We start from the raw sequence: 15,349 nt of genomic DNA on the forward strand, positions 1-15,349 counted from the left end.
GCCACCTGCGCTATTCCTTGTGAAGTTTCTACAGGCACTGACCTGGCTGAGGGGTTTTGGAAGGAGCAGGCGCAGGCTGGGACACCTGGCCTCAAAACAGGGACCTCTGGGCTAGTCTGCAGACTACAGAAACCAGCCCAGACAGCCCCCTGTTTCAATCCCTGGTTCAGGAAGATCCCCTGAAGAAATCATACTGAACATCTTGCCATGTGCTTATTTTCTGTGATGCCATCCAACCATCTCGTGCTCTGTCACCCCCTTCTCCTCTTGATCTCAATCTTTCCCAACATCAGCGTCTTCTCCAATGAGTCAGCTCTTCACATCAGGTGGCTAAAGTATGGCAGCTTCAACTTCAGCATCAGTCCTTCCAAAGGACATTCAGGGTTAATTTCCTTTAGGATTGACTGGATTGATCTCCTTGCTGTTCAATGGACTCTCAAGAGTCTTCTCCAACATACAGTTCAAAATTCTTTAGTGCTCAGCCTTCTTTATGGTCCAACTATCACATCTATACATGACTTCTGGAAAAATCATAGTTTTGACTATATGGACCTTTGTCAGCAAAGTGATGTCCCTGTATAAGTTTGTCATAGCTTTTCTTCCGAGGAGCACTAGCCATTTGTAGGATGTGCAGCTTGCAAATATTTGCTCCCAATCTGTAGGTTGTCTTTTCATTCTCTTAACAGGGTCTCCGGCAGAGCAGAAGTTGTTGGTTTTGATTAAGTCCTGTTTATCAGTTTGCCTTTCATGAATCATGCTTTCTGTCAAGTCTAAGAACTCTTTGCCAGGCACCTAGGTCCTGAAGCTTTTTCTCCTGTTTTTCTGAAAGTTTTGTAGTTTCTTGCTTTACCTCTGTGTCTGAGACTCATTTTGATATGGTATTTGTGTGAGGTATGGGGCTTGTGCGAGAGTTCCGTGTCCCAGCACCTTTCGTTGGGGGACCACCCCCCTGAGCCAGACTACTTTTGTCCTGTCTGAGAGGAGCCAGACCTGTGCTGGGTCTGCTCCTAGGCTCTCTTCTCATCCACTGACTTATGTAAATCCTTGATGCCAGAACAATGCTCTTTTGAATGCTATAGCTGTAAAGTAAGCCTTCTTATCAAACTGAGGGATTTTTTCCCCTTTTATTCATCTCTTTCCATATAAATTTTAGAATAAGCTTGTCTGTGTCTGCAGAGGGCTTCCCAGGTGGCTCAGCCTGAGAATCTGCCTGCCAGTGCACAAGAGGGAGGAGATCCCCTGGAAGAGAAAATGGCAAGCCTCCTACGTATTCTTGCCTGAAGAATCCCATGGACAGAGAGCCTGGTGGGCTGCAGTCCATGGGGTCGCAAAGATTCAGACACGACTGAGTGACTGAACACACACACAACTCATATCCATAAAACCTTGCTGGGACTTTGATAAGAACTACCTTGAACCTATAGATTGGTTTGAAGAGAGCTGATATCTTTACCATGTTGAGTCTTCCAGTCCATGGACATGGAGTGTCTCTCCACTTATTTAGGTTTCTTTGATTTATTTCATCAGCATTTTGCATTTTTCAGCATACAGATCCTGCATACGTTTCGTTAAGTGTGTACATAAGGATTTCACTTTATTTTTCAGTGATTTTAAATATTTGTTTTGCTTGCTAAGTCACTCCAGTCATATCTGACTGTTTGAGACCCTATGGACTTTAGCTTGCCAGGCTCCTCTGTCCATGGGATTTTCCAAGCAAGAATACTGGAGTGGATTGCCTTGCCCTCCTCCAGGGGATCTTCCTGACCAGGGATAGAACCCAATTCTCTTACATCTCCTGCACTGGCAGGCGAGTTCTTCACCACTAGTACCACCTGGGAAGTCCTTGGTTTATGTACAGAAATGCAGTTAATTTTTGTGTCTGTTTCATCAGTTCAGTTCAGTTCACTTCAGTCACTCAGTTGTGTCCAACTCTTTGCGACCCCATGGACTGCAGCATGCCAGTCCTCCTTGTCCATCACCAACTCCCGGAGTTTACTCAAACTCATGTCCATTGAGTTGGTGATGCCATCCAACCATCTCATCCTCTGTCATCCCCTTCTCCTCCTGCCTTCAGTCTTTCCCAGCATCAGGGTCTTTTCAAATGAGTCAGTTCTTTGCATCAGGTGGCCAAATTATTGGAGTTTCAGCTTCAGCATCAGTCCTTCCAATGAATATTTAGGACTGATTTCCTTTAGGATAGACTGGTCGGATCTCCTTGCAGTCCTCAACACCATAGTTCAAAAGCATCAATTCTTCGGCGCTCAGCTTTCTTTATAGTCCAACTCTCACATCATACATGATTACTGGAAAAACCATAGCTTTGATTAGATGGACCTTTGTTGGCAAAGTAATGTCTCTGCTTTTTAATATGCTGTCTGCTGCTGCTGCTAAGTCACTTCAGCCGTGTCTGACTCTGTGCAACCCCATAGATGACAGCCCACAAGCTCCTCTGTTCCTGGGATTCTCCAGGCAAGAATGCTGGAGTGGGTTGCCATTTCCTTTTCCAATGTGTGCATGCATGCTAAGTCGCTTCACTCATGTTCGACTCTGAGTGACCCCATGGACAGCAGCTCACCAGACTCCTCTGTCCACGGAATTCTCCAGGCAAGAGTACTGGAGTGGGTTGCCATTGCCTTCTCCATAATATGCTGCCTAGGTTGCTCATAACCTTTCTTGCAAGGAGCAAACGTCTTTTAACTTCATGGCTGCAGTCGCTATCTGACTCATATTCCACACCATTCTGAACTCACTTGTTATTTCTAGGAATTTTGTTTTGTTTTGTAGATTTCTCAAGATTTTCTAGGTAGAAAATTGTGTCATTTGCAAATAGCGATGATAGTTTTTCTTCCTCTTTTCAGCCTGTGTTCCTGTGGTTTTTTCCTTGCTTGTTGCAGTGGCTGAACTCGCAGGGTTATGGTGGATACCAGGTGACAGGCACAGCCTGCTTGTCCCTACTTTAGTGGGAAGCATTCATCTATCACCATATGCGTGATGATAACTGCAGTTTTACAGGTGCTGTTTATCAAGTTGACATAATTTCCCTTTATTCTTAACTTGCTTTTATTTTTATCATGAATTAAGTATTGAATTTTGTCAAATGCATTTTAATCCATGAGTTTATATAGTCATATGGTTTTTATGCTTTTGCTTGTTGATATGGTAGATTATATTGATTGATTATTTTAATATGGAGCCAGCATTGCACATCTGGATAAATCCTACTTGGCCATGGTACATAACTGTTTTACACTTTGCTGGATTCATTTGTTAACTTAAAATAACATTAATCTATTTGTGTTGATGTTCATGAGAGAGGTTGGTCTACATTTTTCTTTTCCTGAGCTGTCTTATCTCCAGTTTTGGCATCAAGGTAACAGCAGCCTCACAAAATGCACTGGGAAGTATTCAGTTTTTGTAGACAGGGGTACCTAAAGCGCATGTTCATTCTTTCTCAAATGTTTGGTAAAATTCCCCAGTGAAGCCATCTGGGCCTGGAGATCTCTTTCCTGGAGTGTTTATTACAGGTTTCCATCATATCTTTAATGGCTGTGGATATACTGAGGTTATTTCATTTTGACTGGTGCTTGGTAATTTGTGGTTGTTCTTCAGGCTTCCCACTTCTTTGCTGAGGCTTTTAGAAACTTGCTTTAGCCTGTTCACATGTGCTCACTGCAGCAGTTTTGTGATGGATGCTCTGAAATCCTTGTTGGAAATTTCTAGTATCTCTATCATCTCAGTGTTAGCATTTATTGATTTTCTTTTCTCTTTCATGTTGAGATGCTCCTAGTTTTCATTATGGCAGGTGACTTTTGTTTGCATCTTGGAAATTTTGATTCTTATGTTGATATGTTGGACCTTATCAAGATCTGTCTTAGCAGGTCTCTGCTGACATGGGTGGGGGACCTTGTTCACAGGGAGCTGGGGAGAGGCCCAGGTGCCCCCTTGGTCTCACTGATACCAGGGCCAAGGAGGAGTGCCTCTTACTGCAGAGTGGGAGCTCCTCTGACAGCACACAAAGGTGTGTGTGTGTGCATGGGTGCATATGCATGTGTGTGCACAGGCCTGTGTGTGGCCAGGTGCATGCACATGTGTGTGTGAATGTGTGTGCACAGGTGTATGGGTGGTGTATGTGCACAGGTGTATGCATGGTGTGTGTGCATGACTGTGTGTGCACGTGCATGTGTGTGCACAGGTGTATGGGTGGGGTGTGTGAGCATGTGTTCATGCACTTGTGCATGTGTTTATACGTGTGTGCATGTGTGTGCACAGCTGTATGCATGGTATATGTGTACATGGGTATGTGTGTGCATGCATGTGTGTGCACATGTGTTTGTTTGCACAGGTGTATGTGTAAGTGTGTGCATGTGTGTGCACAGGTGTATGCAGTGTATGTATGCATGTGTGTGCAAGGTATATATGCATGTGTGTGCAAACATGCATGTGTGTGCACAGGTGTTTGCACGTATGTGTGTGCACGTGGGTGGGTGTGTGCACACAGGCACACGTCTCCTGCCGGCCTTCCCTGGAGGGCAGTATTCTCAAGAAGCTTCTGAACTCCTGAAGCTTCAGGAACCTGCTGGCTGGTGTTCAGTCCCCAGTCCTATGCTGAGGGACCAAAGGGAGGAGGACCATGGGGGAGAGAGTTGGCTTTTCTCGAGACTTTTTTGTATGTTCTTGGCATTTTACAGTTGCAGTTTTTTCCAGTGACCAGACTGGAATAAATTGGAAGGGAACAAAGGGAGACACAGAGGTGAGCTCACAGCTGTGTCAGCCTTCTCATCTCAGGACCAGTCCAGGTGCCTTCTCCCCACATCCCCATCTTTCTGAAGATTGCTTCGTGGTTAATGCAGGGTTTCAGTTGTGCTCAGTGGGAATGCAGGGAGAATTGCATCTGCTTCTTCTTGTCCAGAACCAGAAGCCCTGTGTTCTTTAACTACTCACATCATCTGTGCCTCCTTGATTACTTTCTTGATCAGTGTCATCAGAGGCTTGGATATTTGGGGAACTTTTTTGAAGAACCAAATTTTATACTTGTTCATTTTCACAATTGTTCTTATTTCATAATTTCTGATCTATTCTTTATTATAATTCAGTTCAGTTTAGTCTCTCAGTAGTGTCTGACTCTTTGCGACCCCATGGACTGCAGCACGCCAGGCCTCCCTGTCCATCACCAACTCCTGGAGTTTACTCAAACTCATGTCCATTGAGTCAGTGATGCCATCCAACCATATCATCCTCTGTCGTCCCCTTCTCCTCTCGCCTTCAATCTTTCCCAGAGTCAGGGTCTTTTCAAATGGTCAGCTCTTCGCATCAGGTGGAGTATTGGAGTTTCAGCTTCAACATCAGTCCTTCCAATGAACATTCAGGACTGATTTCCTTTAAGATGGACTGGTTGGATCTCCTTGCAGTCCAAGGGACTCTCAAGAGTCTTCTCCAACACCACAGTTCAAAAGCATCTGTTCTTTGGTGCTCAGCTTTCTTTATACTCCAATTCTCACATCCATACATGACTGCTGATAAAACCATAGCCTTGACTAGATGGACCTTTGTTGGCAAAGCAATGTCTCTCCTTTTTAATATGCTATCTAGGTTGGTCATAACTTTTCTTCCAAGGAGTAAGCCCACAGTTTATTGTGATCCACACAGTCAAAGGCTTTGGCATAGTCAATAAAGCAGAAATAGATGTTTTTCTGGAACTCTCTTGCTTTTTTGATAATCCAGTGGATGTTGGCAATTTGATCTGTGGTTCCTCTGCCTTGAGCTTGAACATCTGGAAGTTCACAGTTCACGTATTGTTGAACCCTAGCTTGGAGAATTTTGAGTATTACTTTACTAGCGTGTGAGATGAGTGCAATTGTGCAGTAGTTTGATTATTCTTTGGCATTGCCTTTCTTAGGGATTGGAATGAAAAGTAACCTTTTCCAGTCCTGTGGCCACTGCTGAGTTTTCCAAATTTGCTGGCATATTGAGTGCAGCACTTTCACAGCATCATCTTTTAGGATTTGAAATAGCTCAGCTGGAATTCCATCACCTCCACTAGCTTTGTTGGTAGTGATCCTTTCTAAGGCCCACTTGACTTCACATTCCAGGATGTCTGGCTCTAGGTGAGTGATCACACCATCATGATTATCTGGGTCGTGAAGATCTTTTTTGTACCGTTCCGCTGTGTATTCTTGCCACCTCTTCTTAATATCTTTTGCTTCTGTTAGGTCCATACAATTTCTGTCCTTTATTGAGCCCATCTTTGCATGAAATGTTCCCTTGGTATCTCTAATTTTCTTGAAGAGATCTCTAGTCTTTCCCATTGTATTGTTTTCCTTTATTTCTTTGCAGTGATCACTGAGGAAGGCTTTCTTATCTCTCCTTGCTATTCTTTGGAACTCTGCATTCAAGTAGATATAGCTTTCCTTTTCTCCTTTGCTTTGGCCTCTCTTCTTTTCACAGCTATTTGTAAGGCCTCCTCAGACAGCCATTTTGCCTTTTTGCATTTCTTTTTCTTGGGGATGGTCTTGATTCCTGTGTCCTGTACAATGTCATGAACCGCTGTCCATAGTTCATCAGGCACTCTATCAGATTTAGTCTCTTAAATCTATTTCTCACTTCCACTGTATAATCGTTAGGGATTTGATTTAGGTCATACCTGAATGGTCTAGTGGTTTTCCCTACTTCCTTCAATTTAAGTCTGAATTTGGCAATAAGGAGTTCATGATCTGAGTTAGCTCCTGGTCTTGTTTTTGCTGTCTTTATAGAGCTTCTCCATTTTCAGCTGCAAAGAATATAATCAATCTGATTTTGGTGTTGACCATCTGGTGATGTTCATGTGTAGGGTCTTTTTTTGTGTTGTTGGAAGAGGATGTTTGCTATGACCAGTGCATTCTCTTGGCAGAACTCTATTAGCCTTTGCCCTGCTTCATTCTGTACTCCAAGGACAAACTTGCCTGTTACTCCAGGTGTTTCTTGACTTCCTACTTTTGCATTCCAGTCTCCTATAATGAAAAGGACATTCTTTGGGTGTTAATTCTAGAAGATCTTATAGGTCTTCATAGAACCGTTCAACTTCAGCTTCTTCAGCATTACTGGCAGGGGCATAGACTTGGATTACCGTGATATTGAATGGTTTGCCTTGGAAACAAACAGAGATCATTGTGTCAGTTTTGAAACTGCATCCAAGTACTGCATTTTGAACTCTTTTGTTGACTATGATGGCTACTCCATTTCTTCTAAGGGATTGTTTCCCACAATAGTAGATATAATGATCATCTGAGTTAAATTCACCCATTCCAGTTCATTTTAGTTTGCTGATTCTATGCAATATTTTATTTATATTATATTTATTATAATTAAGTTCTTTTTATCTTCTGTGAATACTTTCTCTTGTTTTTTCTAATTTCTAAAGTTTGATTTTCTATTTACTAGTTTTCTGACCTTCTTTATCCCTGGTGTAGGCTATTAAAAGCTGTAAGCTTCCTCTAAGTTCTGTTGTGAATGAATGTTGTGTGTATGAATTTTGGCATACAGTACTTCTATTATCACTGAGGTTTTATGACCTTCTAATTTCATCAAGTCCCATCCATTTCTTATTTAGAAGCATTTAAAAAGTGTTACATCCAGGAGCATTACAGAGTTATCTCTTTGCTAATGGTTTGTAATTTAATTGCCCCTTGGGTGGAAAGCGTGATCTGTCAATCCCTGTCTTCAGAATTGGTGGAAACTTGCCTTACGAGTTAGAACGCTTTGGTTTTGTCCTCTGAGAGCTTTAGGAGAATGCACAACCTCTAAACGTCAGGTGCAGCTTCACGCACGCACGCTACTCCACCTCTCACTCTGTGTTCACTGTCCTTTGTGACATGTGACAGGGTGCCACGGCGCCCTGCCAGATGGGCAGTATGTTGCTCTGGCCCCAGGGTCATTGCTCGGATTGACCTTCCATAGCATCTGGGGGCTTCAAGGTGCCTTGTCAGCATCATGTCTCGGCTGGATCAGCATGTGATTCTCTCCTGTTTTCTCTCCTGCCCTGTCATGTTCAGCAGCCAGATGACTGGTGTTAAGACAGCGTGGTTTATCAAAAACCCTTTCAGCACTGTTTTCCACATGTTCTACATGCTCCCTCCTTCAAGGGCACCTGCCTGCCTGCCCTCATCCAGACTCCCCTCCTCTCCTGTCCCCTCCTCTCCTGTCCCCTCCTCTCCTGTCCCCTCCTCTCCTGCCCCTCCTCTCCTGTCCCCTCCTCTCCTGTCCCCTCCTCCCTTGTCCCCTCCTCTCCTGTCCCCTTCTCTCCTGTCCCCTCCTCCCTTGTCCCCTCCTCTCCTGTCCCCTCCTCCCTTGTCCCCTCCTCTCCTCTCCCCTCCTCTACTGCCCCTCCTCTCCTGTCCCCTCCTCTCCTCTCCGCCCTCCTCTCCTGTCCCCTTCTCTCCTGTCCCCTCCTCCCTTGTCCCCTCCTCTCCTGTCCCCTCCTTCCTGTCCCCTCCTCTCCTCTCCCCCCTCCTCTACTGTCCCCTCCTCTACTATCCCCTCCTCTCCTGTACTCCTTCCTCTCCTGTCCCCCTCCTCTCCTGTCCCCCTCCTCCCCTGTCCCTTTCTCCCCTGTCCCCTGCTCTCCTGTCCCCTGCTCTCCTCTCCCCTCTCCTCCCCTGTCCCCTCCTCTCCTGTCCCCTCCTCTCCTGTCCCCCCTCCTCTCCTGTCCCCTCCTCTCCTCTCCCCTCTCCTCCCCTGTCCCCTCCTCTCCTCTCCCCTCTCTTCCCCTGTCCCGTCCTCTCCTGTCCCCCTCCTCTCCTGTCCCCCCTCCTCTCCTGTCCCCCTCCTCTCCTCTCCCCCTCTCCTCCCCTGTCCCCTCCTCTCCTGTCCCCTCCTCTCCTGTCCCCCCTCCTCTCCTGTCCCCTCCTCTCCTCTCCCCTCTCCTCCCCTGTCCCCTCCTCTCCTGTCCTCTCCTCTCCTGTCCCCCTCCTCTCCTGTCCCTCCTCTCCTCTCCCCCCTCCTCTCCTCTCCCCCCTCCTCTCCTCTCCCCCTCCTCTCCTCTCCCCCCCCTCTCTCCTCTCCCCTCTCCTCCCCTGTCCCCTCCTCTCCTGTCCCCTCCTCTCATGTCTCCTCCTCTCCTGTCCCCTCCTCTCCTGTCCCCCCTCCTCTCCTGTCCCCTCCTCTCCTGTCCCCTCCTCTCCTGGCTCCCCCTCCTCTTCCATCCCCCCTCCTCTCCTGTCCCCTCTCCTCTCCTGTCCCCCCTCTTCTCCTGTCCCCTGCTCTCCTGTCCCCTCCTCTCCTGTCCCCCCTCCTCTCCTGTCCCCTCCTCTCCTGTCCCCCTCCTCTCCTGTCCCCTCCTCTCCTGTTCCCTCCTCTCCTCTCTCCCCTTCTCCCCTGTCCCCTCCTCTCCTGTCCCCCTCCTCTCCTGTCCCCTCCTCTCCTGTCCCCTCCTCTCCTGGCTCCCTCTCCTCTCCTGGCTCCCCCTCCTCTCCTGTCCCCTCCTCTCATGTCTCCTCCTCTCCTGTCCCCTCCTCTCCTGTCCCCCCTCCTCTCCTGTCCCCTGCTCTCCTGTCCCCTCCTCTTCCGTCCCCCCTCCTCTCCTGTCCCCCCTCCTCTCCTGTCCCCTCCTCTCCTGTCTCCTCCTCTTCCGTCCCCCCTCCTCTCCTGTCCCCCCTCCTCTCCAGCCCCATTCTTCTCTTTTCCCCTCTCCTCTCTTGTCCCTTTTCCTCTCCTGGCCCATTCCCCTCCTGTCACCCAGCCTTCCTGGGAGGATGCCCAGCAGGGCAGAGGACAGCACTGCCCCTGGGCATCTGACTTCTCAGATATCGATAGAAGCCAGGCCCCACATGAAGGCATAGATGCCAGCAGGAGCCACTCATGCCCCCACAGGCACGCACATGTGTCTGCCTGTGTGTGTGTGTGTCATTTACGGCTCAGCGGGCTGCTTTGTCTGGACTGTGCTTGTGAGGGCACGAGCTGTCCTCGGGCTCTGGTCCTTTGAAACTGATTTGTTGTGGCGGTCTGTTCAGGAAGATGCTGAAAACCATCGCTCCTGTTGTCTCTGAGTGGGTTGTGCAGTGAGGGGTGGCAGTAGAGGTGAGGAGGGGGTCACAGACCCCATGTTATCTCCTCTGTCGCCCCCTTCCCAGCACCAGTTAAGTTTTGAAGAGAGAATGACAGAGGCTTTGCTCCAAGACCGTCCCTGGCAATCACACCTCACTCTGCAGGGAACTCGGTGCCCCCACCCTCTGAAGTATGCTGCTGATGTTGAAGAAAGTGGGTCACCACGCACGCGGGTCTGTCATGTCACTTTCCGGACTGCTGGTCTCCTGGTGCCCGTACCAGACATGGTGCCTTGTTGGAGCTACGTGTCTAGTAAACGAGTTCTCAGAGGATGTCAATTTCAAATGGAATGTCCTCCAGCTCATTAATTTCTGGCTTTCTTACATTCTCATCAGAAACCACTGTCACAGTCTTTCTACTCTGTGTGGCTCGCAGCGAGGGGGGCCCTGTCTCCTGGGGCACCGGCAGCCCTGGGGGAGGCACAGGATCTCGTGTTCCTCCCGTCCTCTTCCCCGTGACACTCCCAGATCCACATCGGCATGTCTACCCTGCAGAGTCACCCACTCCCGAGAGGAAACCTCCGGTTGTCCAGGAGCGCTGGATGGTGGCTACGGTGGCACTCACGGCCCCGAGGCTTCCTCACAGACCATTCTCATCGGCACAGTTGTCCTCACCTGCCTCGCACCCCCGGCCCGTGGAGCCGCTCTGCACGGCCCTGCTCTTCCCGGAATGCGGGGTGAACAGCTGGCTCCCCCGTTCAGCCCTGTTAGAGGCTGTGGTTTCCCTGTCTTTGCTTTGCTCCTCATTTACCTCGTGTTCACCCGCGTCCCAGTTCCCAGGGGTGCACTGACAGCTCTTTGTTGGTTCTCCTCTCTCCTCCTGACTTCTCAGTGCTTGTGTGTCTGTGCCGTTTGTGAGCATCATTCCAGTGCAGTTCCTTTAAGGGTGGGGTAGACACGGCACCCCGGAGAAGGCAATGGCACCCCACTCCAGTACTCTTGCCTGGAGAATCCCATGGACGGAGGAGCCTGGTGGGCTGCCGTCTATGGGGTCACACAGAGTCGGACACGACTGAAGCGACTTAGCAGCAGCAGCAGACACGGCATCCACTCCAGCACTCTTGCCTGGAGAATCCCATAGACGGAGGAGCCTGGTAGGCTGCAGTCCCTGGGGTTGCTAGGAGTCGGACGTGACTGAGCGGCTTCACTTTCACTTTTCACTTTCATGCATTGGAGAAGGCAATGGCACCCCACTCCAGTACTCTTGCCTGGAAAATCCCATGGATGGAGGAGCCTGGTGGGCTGCCGTTTATGGGGTCGCACAGAGTCAGACACGACTGAAGCGACTTAGCAGCAGCAGCAGACACGGCATCCACTCCAGCACTCTTGCCTGGAGAATCCCATAGACGGAGGAGCCTGGCAGGCTGTAGCCCATGTGGTCATGAAGAGTCGGACACGACTGAGCGACTTCACTTTCACTTTTCACTTTCATGCACTGGAGAAGGAAATGGCAACCCACTCCAGTCTTCCTGCCTGGAGAATCCTAGGGACAGAGGAGCCTGGTGGGCTGCTGTCTATGGGGTCGCACAGAGTCGGACACAACTGAAGTGACTTAGCAGCAGCAGCAGCAGCAGCAGACACAGGTTAACTCTGTGATGTTTAATACAAGGTCTCTTCCATTCCCTTTGTGACCCCATGGACTGTAGCTCCCCGAGCTCCTCTTTCCAAGGGATTCTCCAAGCAAGAATACTGGAGTGGGTTGCCATTCTCTTCTCCAGGGGATCTTCCCCACCCAGGGATTGAACCCGGGGCCTCTTGCATTGCTGGCATTTATTAATTACCTTTGTTTTTTTAATTGAGTATAATTCACATGCCATACAATTCATACTTTACAAGTGTACATTTAGTTGTTTTTAGCATCTCACAAAGGTGTCCAACCATCACCACTGTCTAATCCAGAACGTTCTTATTGCCCCAGAAGGAACCCCACGCTCATCACACTGCCCTCTCTCCTCAGCCCTCGGACTGTGGGTCACTTTCTGTCCTGGTTCTGGATGTTTACTGTAGATAGGATCACAGGCATGGCTTTCTGCATCTGGCTTCTTGCCCCTCGTGTTATGTCTCCAGGCTTCATCCCCATTGTAGCGCAGGTCAGTTCTTCACCCCCTTTCGCAAGTGAGTTACGTCCTGCTGTAAGGAGATGCTGCCATTTGTTGATCCATCATCATCAGTTGATGCACGTTGGGTTCTTCCCACTTTTTTGACTGTCTTGTACAGCGCTGCTGTGAACGCCCAGGTGCAAGGTTTTGTGCGGATATATGTCTTCACTCCCTTGGGTACAAGCCTCAGAGTGGGGTTGCTAGGTCATATGGTAACTCTAGGTTTTACTTTTGAGGAGCTGCAGCCTGATTTCCCAGGTGGTCACACCAGTTTATATTTCTACCAGCAATAGATGAAGACTCCAGTTTTTCCATGTCCGTGCTGATATTTGTTATTTTCTGTTTTTTCTTATTATCATTTTCATGATTGTTACTGTTATTGCTATTACAGCCACCCTAAGTAGCTCACGGGCCTTTCCTAGTGGCTCATACGGTAAAGAGTCTGCCTGCAGTGCAGGAGACCCGGGTTCGATCCCTGGGTTGGGAAGAGCCCCTGGAGAAGGAAATGGCAACTTACTCCAGTATCGATGCCTGGAAAATTCCATGGACAGAGGTGCCTGGCAGTCTACAGTCCACAGGGTCGTAAGGAGTCGGACACGACTGAGCAACTTCTCTTCAAGAAGCTCCCTGTGGTTTTGACTTGCATTTCTCTAATACCCAATGATGTTGAGTTATTTTTCCCATGCTACACCATTTCTTTATCTTCCTTAGAGAAATATATACTCACACCCTTTGTATATTTTAGGTTATTTATTATTGAGTTGTGGAAGCTCACATGCAGTCTGAGTGTTAACTCTGCTCAGGGGTCTGATTGCGGATATTCTCTCCTGTTGTGTGGGTTGTGTTTTCAGTTTCCTGTTAGTGCCCTTCAATGCACAGAAGTTCTTAATTTTGATGAAGTCCAGTTTGTCTACTTGTTTGTTGCTGTCTGTGCTTTTTGGTGTCATATCCACAAAATCATTCCAAATCCAGTATCATGAAGATTTTTCTTCCAGTATTTTCAAGATGTTTACAGTTTTAGCTCCTAAGCTTAGGTCTCTGGCCCATTTTCAGTTAATTTCTGCATATGGTGTGAGGTAAGGCTCCAAGTTCACTCTTTGGCATGTGTGATATCAGTTTTCCCAGCACCATGTGAAAGAACTGTTCCTTTCTCAGGGATTGTTTTGGCTCCCTTGCTAAGAATTCTTCCATTGCTTCCTCATGAGTTCCCACTCGTGAGCTTCAGGCCTCTCTGATCCTCCAGTCAGTAACACGTGGATTCTTTTACTGCACCAGCGGGGACACCGTCTGCCTCTGTGAAAGAGGGAGGTTTTATTCAATGTCGTCTTTCACGGGTTTCCTTACATGTCATGTTTTCTCATTTATTTCATTTCAAACCTTGGCGTGTTATGCGGATAAGAATATTTGAGCTTGAAACAGACTCAGTGATGTTGTTTATTACCTAAAATGGTTATCTGATTGACACAGAGAAAGGCAGAGATGTTTAACATGGGCTTCTCATTGTTTCTGGTGCTCTGACCTCACAATTCCAAAGGGTGGATGCTGTTGTAAAGAAGCCTAAGGTGCAGAAGTCTGACAAGAGGGCGCAGAGATCTAAACATACTCCTGGACTTGACACTCAGCAAAGAGTGTGACATCATGAGCATGGGTTCTTGTGCCTGGGTATGAAATTTCCTGTTTGGACAACAAATGTGGATTCCTAAAGTGAGAAGTCAAGAAACTTAGATCAAGGAGAAAATGGTGCACTCTGGGAAAGACTAGATGGACAGATTGCCTGCTGAAAGGGAAGGGTTTCAGTGAAATGATTATACCAGCTGTAAAAAGTGGGAAACCAGAAATGTACTTAAGTTAATATATAATTTCATAATTTTAGAAGAAAACTCAGTATGTATATATATGTGTGTGTATATATATATATATATATGCTAAATAAGTAGAAGGTTGGCTGTTTCGCTTATATTCTCAGAAGTGTGCACAGCGTGGCCAAGTTCTGCTTCCGTCCTGCTTGTCTATGAGACGGAAGCCCCCCAGTCTGTGGAGCTGCCTCCTTCAGGGTGGAGGACTGGTCCCAAGACGAGCCCTCACAGGCACTTCCTCACATCCCACACGTCTCACAGCCAAATCTTAAGAAACGCCGCTGTTCTGTGGAGGCTCAGTCCAAGGCGCGAGGCGCTCACCAGTCAGCTCACGCGCCCCATGTTCTTGTGTTCCAGGTCACGGGGCCCCACGACCCGTCAGCCCTCCCGCAAGTCGCCAGAGCCAGCTCTGATGCTCTAGGTCCCAAGGGTGAACCCGCACTGTCTATGGATCTGCTCTGACACGTCGAGCCTGCTTATGGGGGAAGGTGAGTGGCCAGGACGCAGCGCGTGTCTGTGTGTCCAATTACCAGGACTGCACAGAGTCAGACTCACCCCTGGAACCAGGGAGTATGCGCCAGGCTGGTGTCGCTCTCTTTAGTCCCTGATGTGGCATCAGCCGGGGGCCGTGCCAGGGAGAGAGCACACGCCACGAGCAGCAAACTTGAGCAGAGAAGCGAGGTGCTGCACGTGCCCGGGCAGGACCAGCATTCCCACTGACTCTTGAAGGGTTGCATCCAGCTGACGCAGAGCGTGAAGAAGCCGGTCTCAGCTGAGGCAGACAGGGTTCTCCACAGCTTCTTCCCTGGAATTTCTGAGGCACGTGGGACACCTTCCCCTATGTGTGCCCTGTTGCCAGGCTTCAGTGGCCTCACCCACCAAGTGGGGAGTCTGAAGAGCCAGCTGTTACTGGCGCTGAAGAACACCAGCCACATGTAGGGCCCTGTGCTCGCGCTGCAGGCGGCCCGGCCCTGCTGACCATCCTGCCTCATGGGGCTGGGGTGGGGGTGGGTACAAAGGCCCGTGTGCTCGTGTGCCGGAGCCTGTGTGTTCCATGTGCCACCTTGCCGTCCACCCTGCACCCTGAGGCCTGAGTTCTCCCAGGGCCTCACAGGTCCCGAGCCTGCAGCACTGACCGTCTCTGACCTCAGTGTGTCCACCTGTAGAGAAAGCCTTCGAGGTTTCTTGCTCAGCTGTCAGGCGTGGTCCTCTCTAAGCCACTTCTGGTTTATTCACCCATGCGTTTAAGTTTGCAAGGGCATCAAGAGTACATTCCAGGCTGGGGACCTGGTTTACCCAGGGTCACAAGGCGGCCACT

General features: G+C 48.8%; 1 protein-coding gene across 4 annotated transcripts in view; it reads left to right on the top strand.

Annotated features, from left to right (window-relative positions):
• Positions 1-15,349, top strand: part of PCBP3 (poly(rC) binding protein 3) — a 231,169-nt gene that overhangs the window by 159,180 nt on the left and 56,640 nt on the right. For all 4 annotated transcript variants that reach the window (XM_025292973.3, XM_025292977.3, XM_025292983.3 and 1 more), the window contains one exon: positions 14,389-14,519. In XM_025292973.3, coding sequence (XP_025148758.1) covers positions 14,510-14,519 — 10 coding nt within the window. In that variant the 5' untranslated portion in view covers positions 14,389-14,509. The remainder of the gene's footprint in view (positions 1-14,388; positions 14,520-15,349) is intronic.

This window comes from Bubalus bubalis, chromosome 1 (assembly GCF_019923935.1).
Source record: "Bubalus bubalis isolate 160015118507 breed Murrah chromosome 1, NDDB_SH_1, whole genome shotgun sequence".
Taxonomy (NCBI): Eukaryota; Metazoa; Chordata; class Mammalia; order Artiodactyla; family Bovidae; genus Bubalus; species Bubalus bubalis.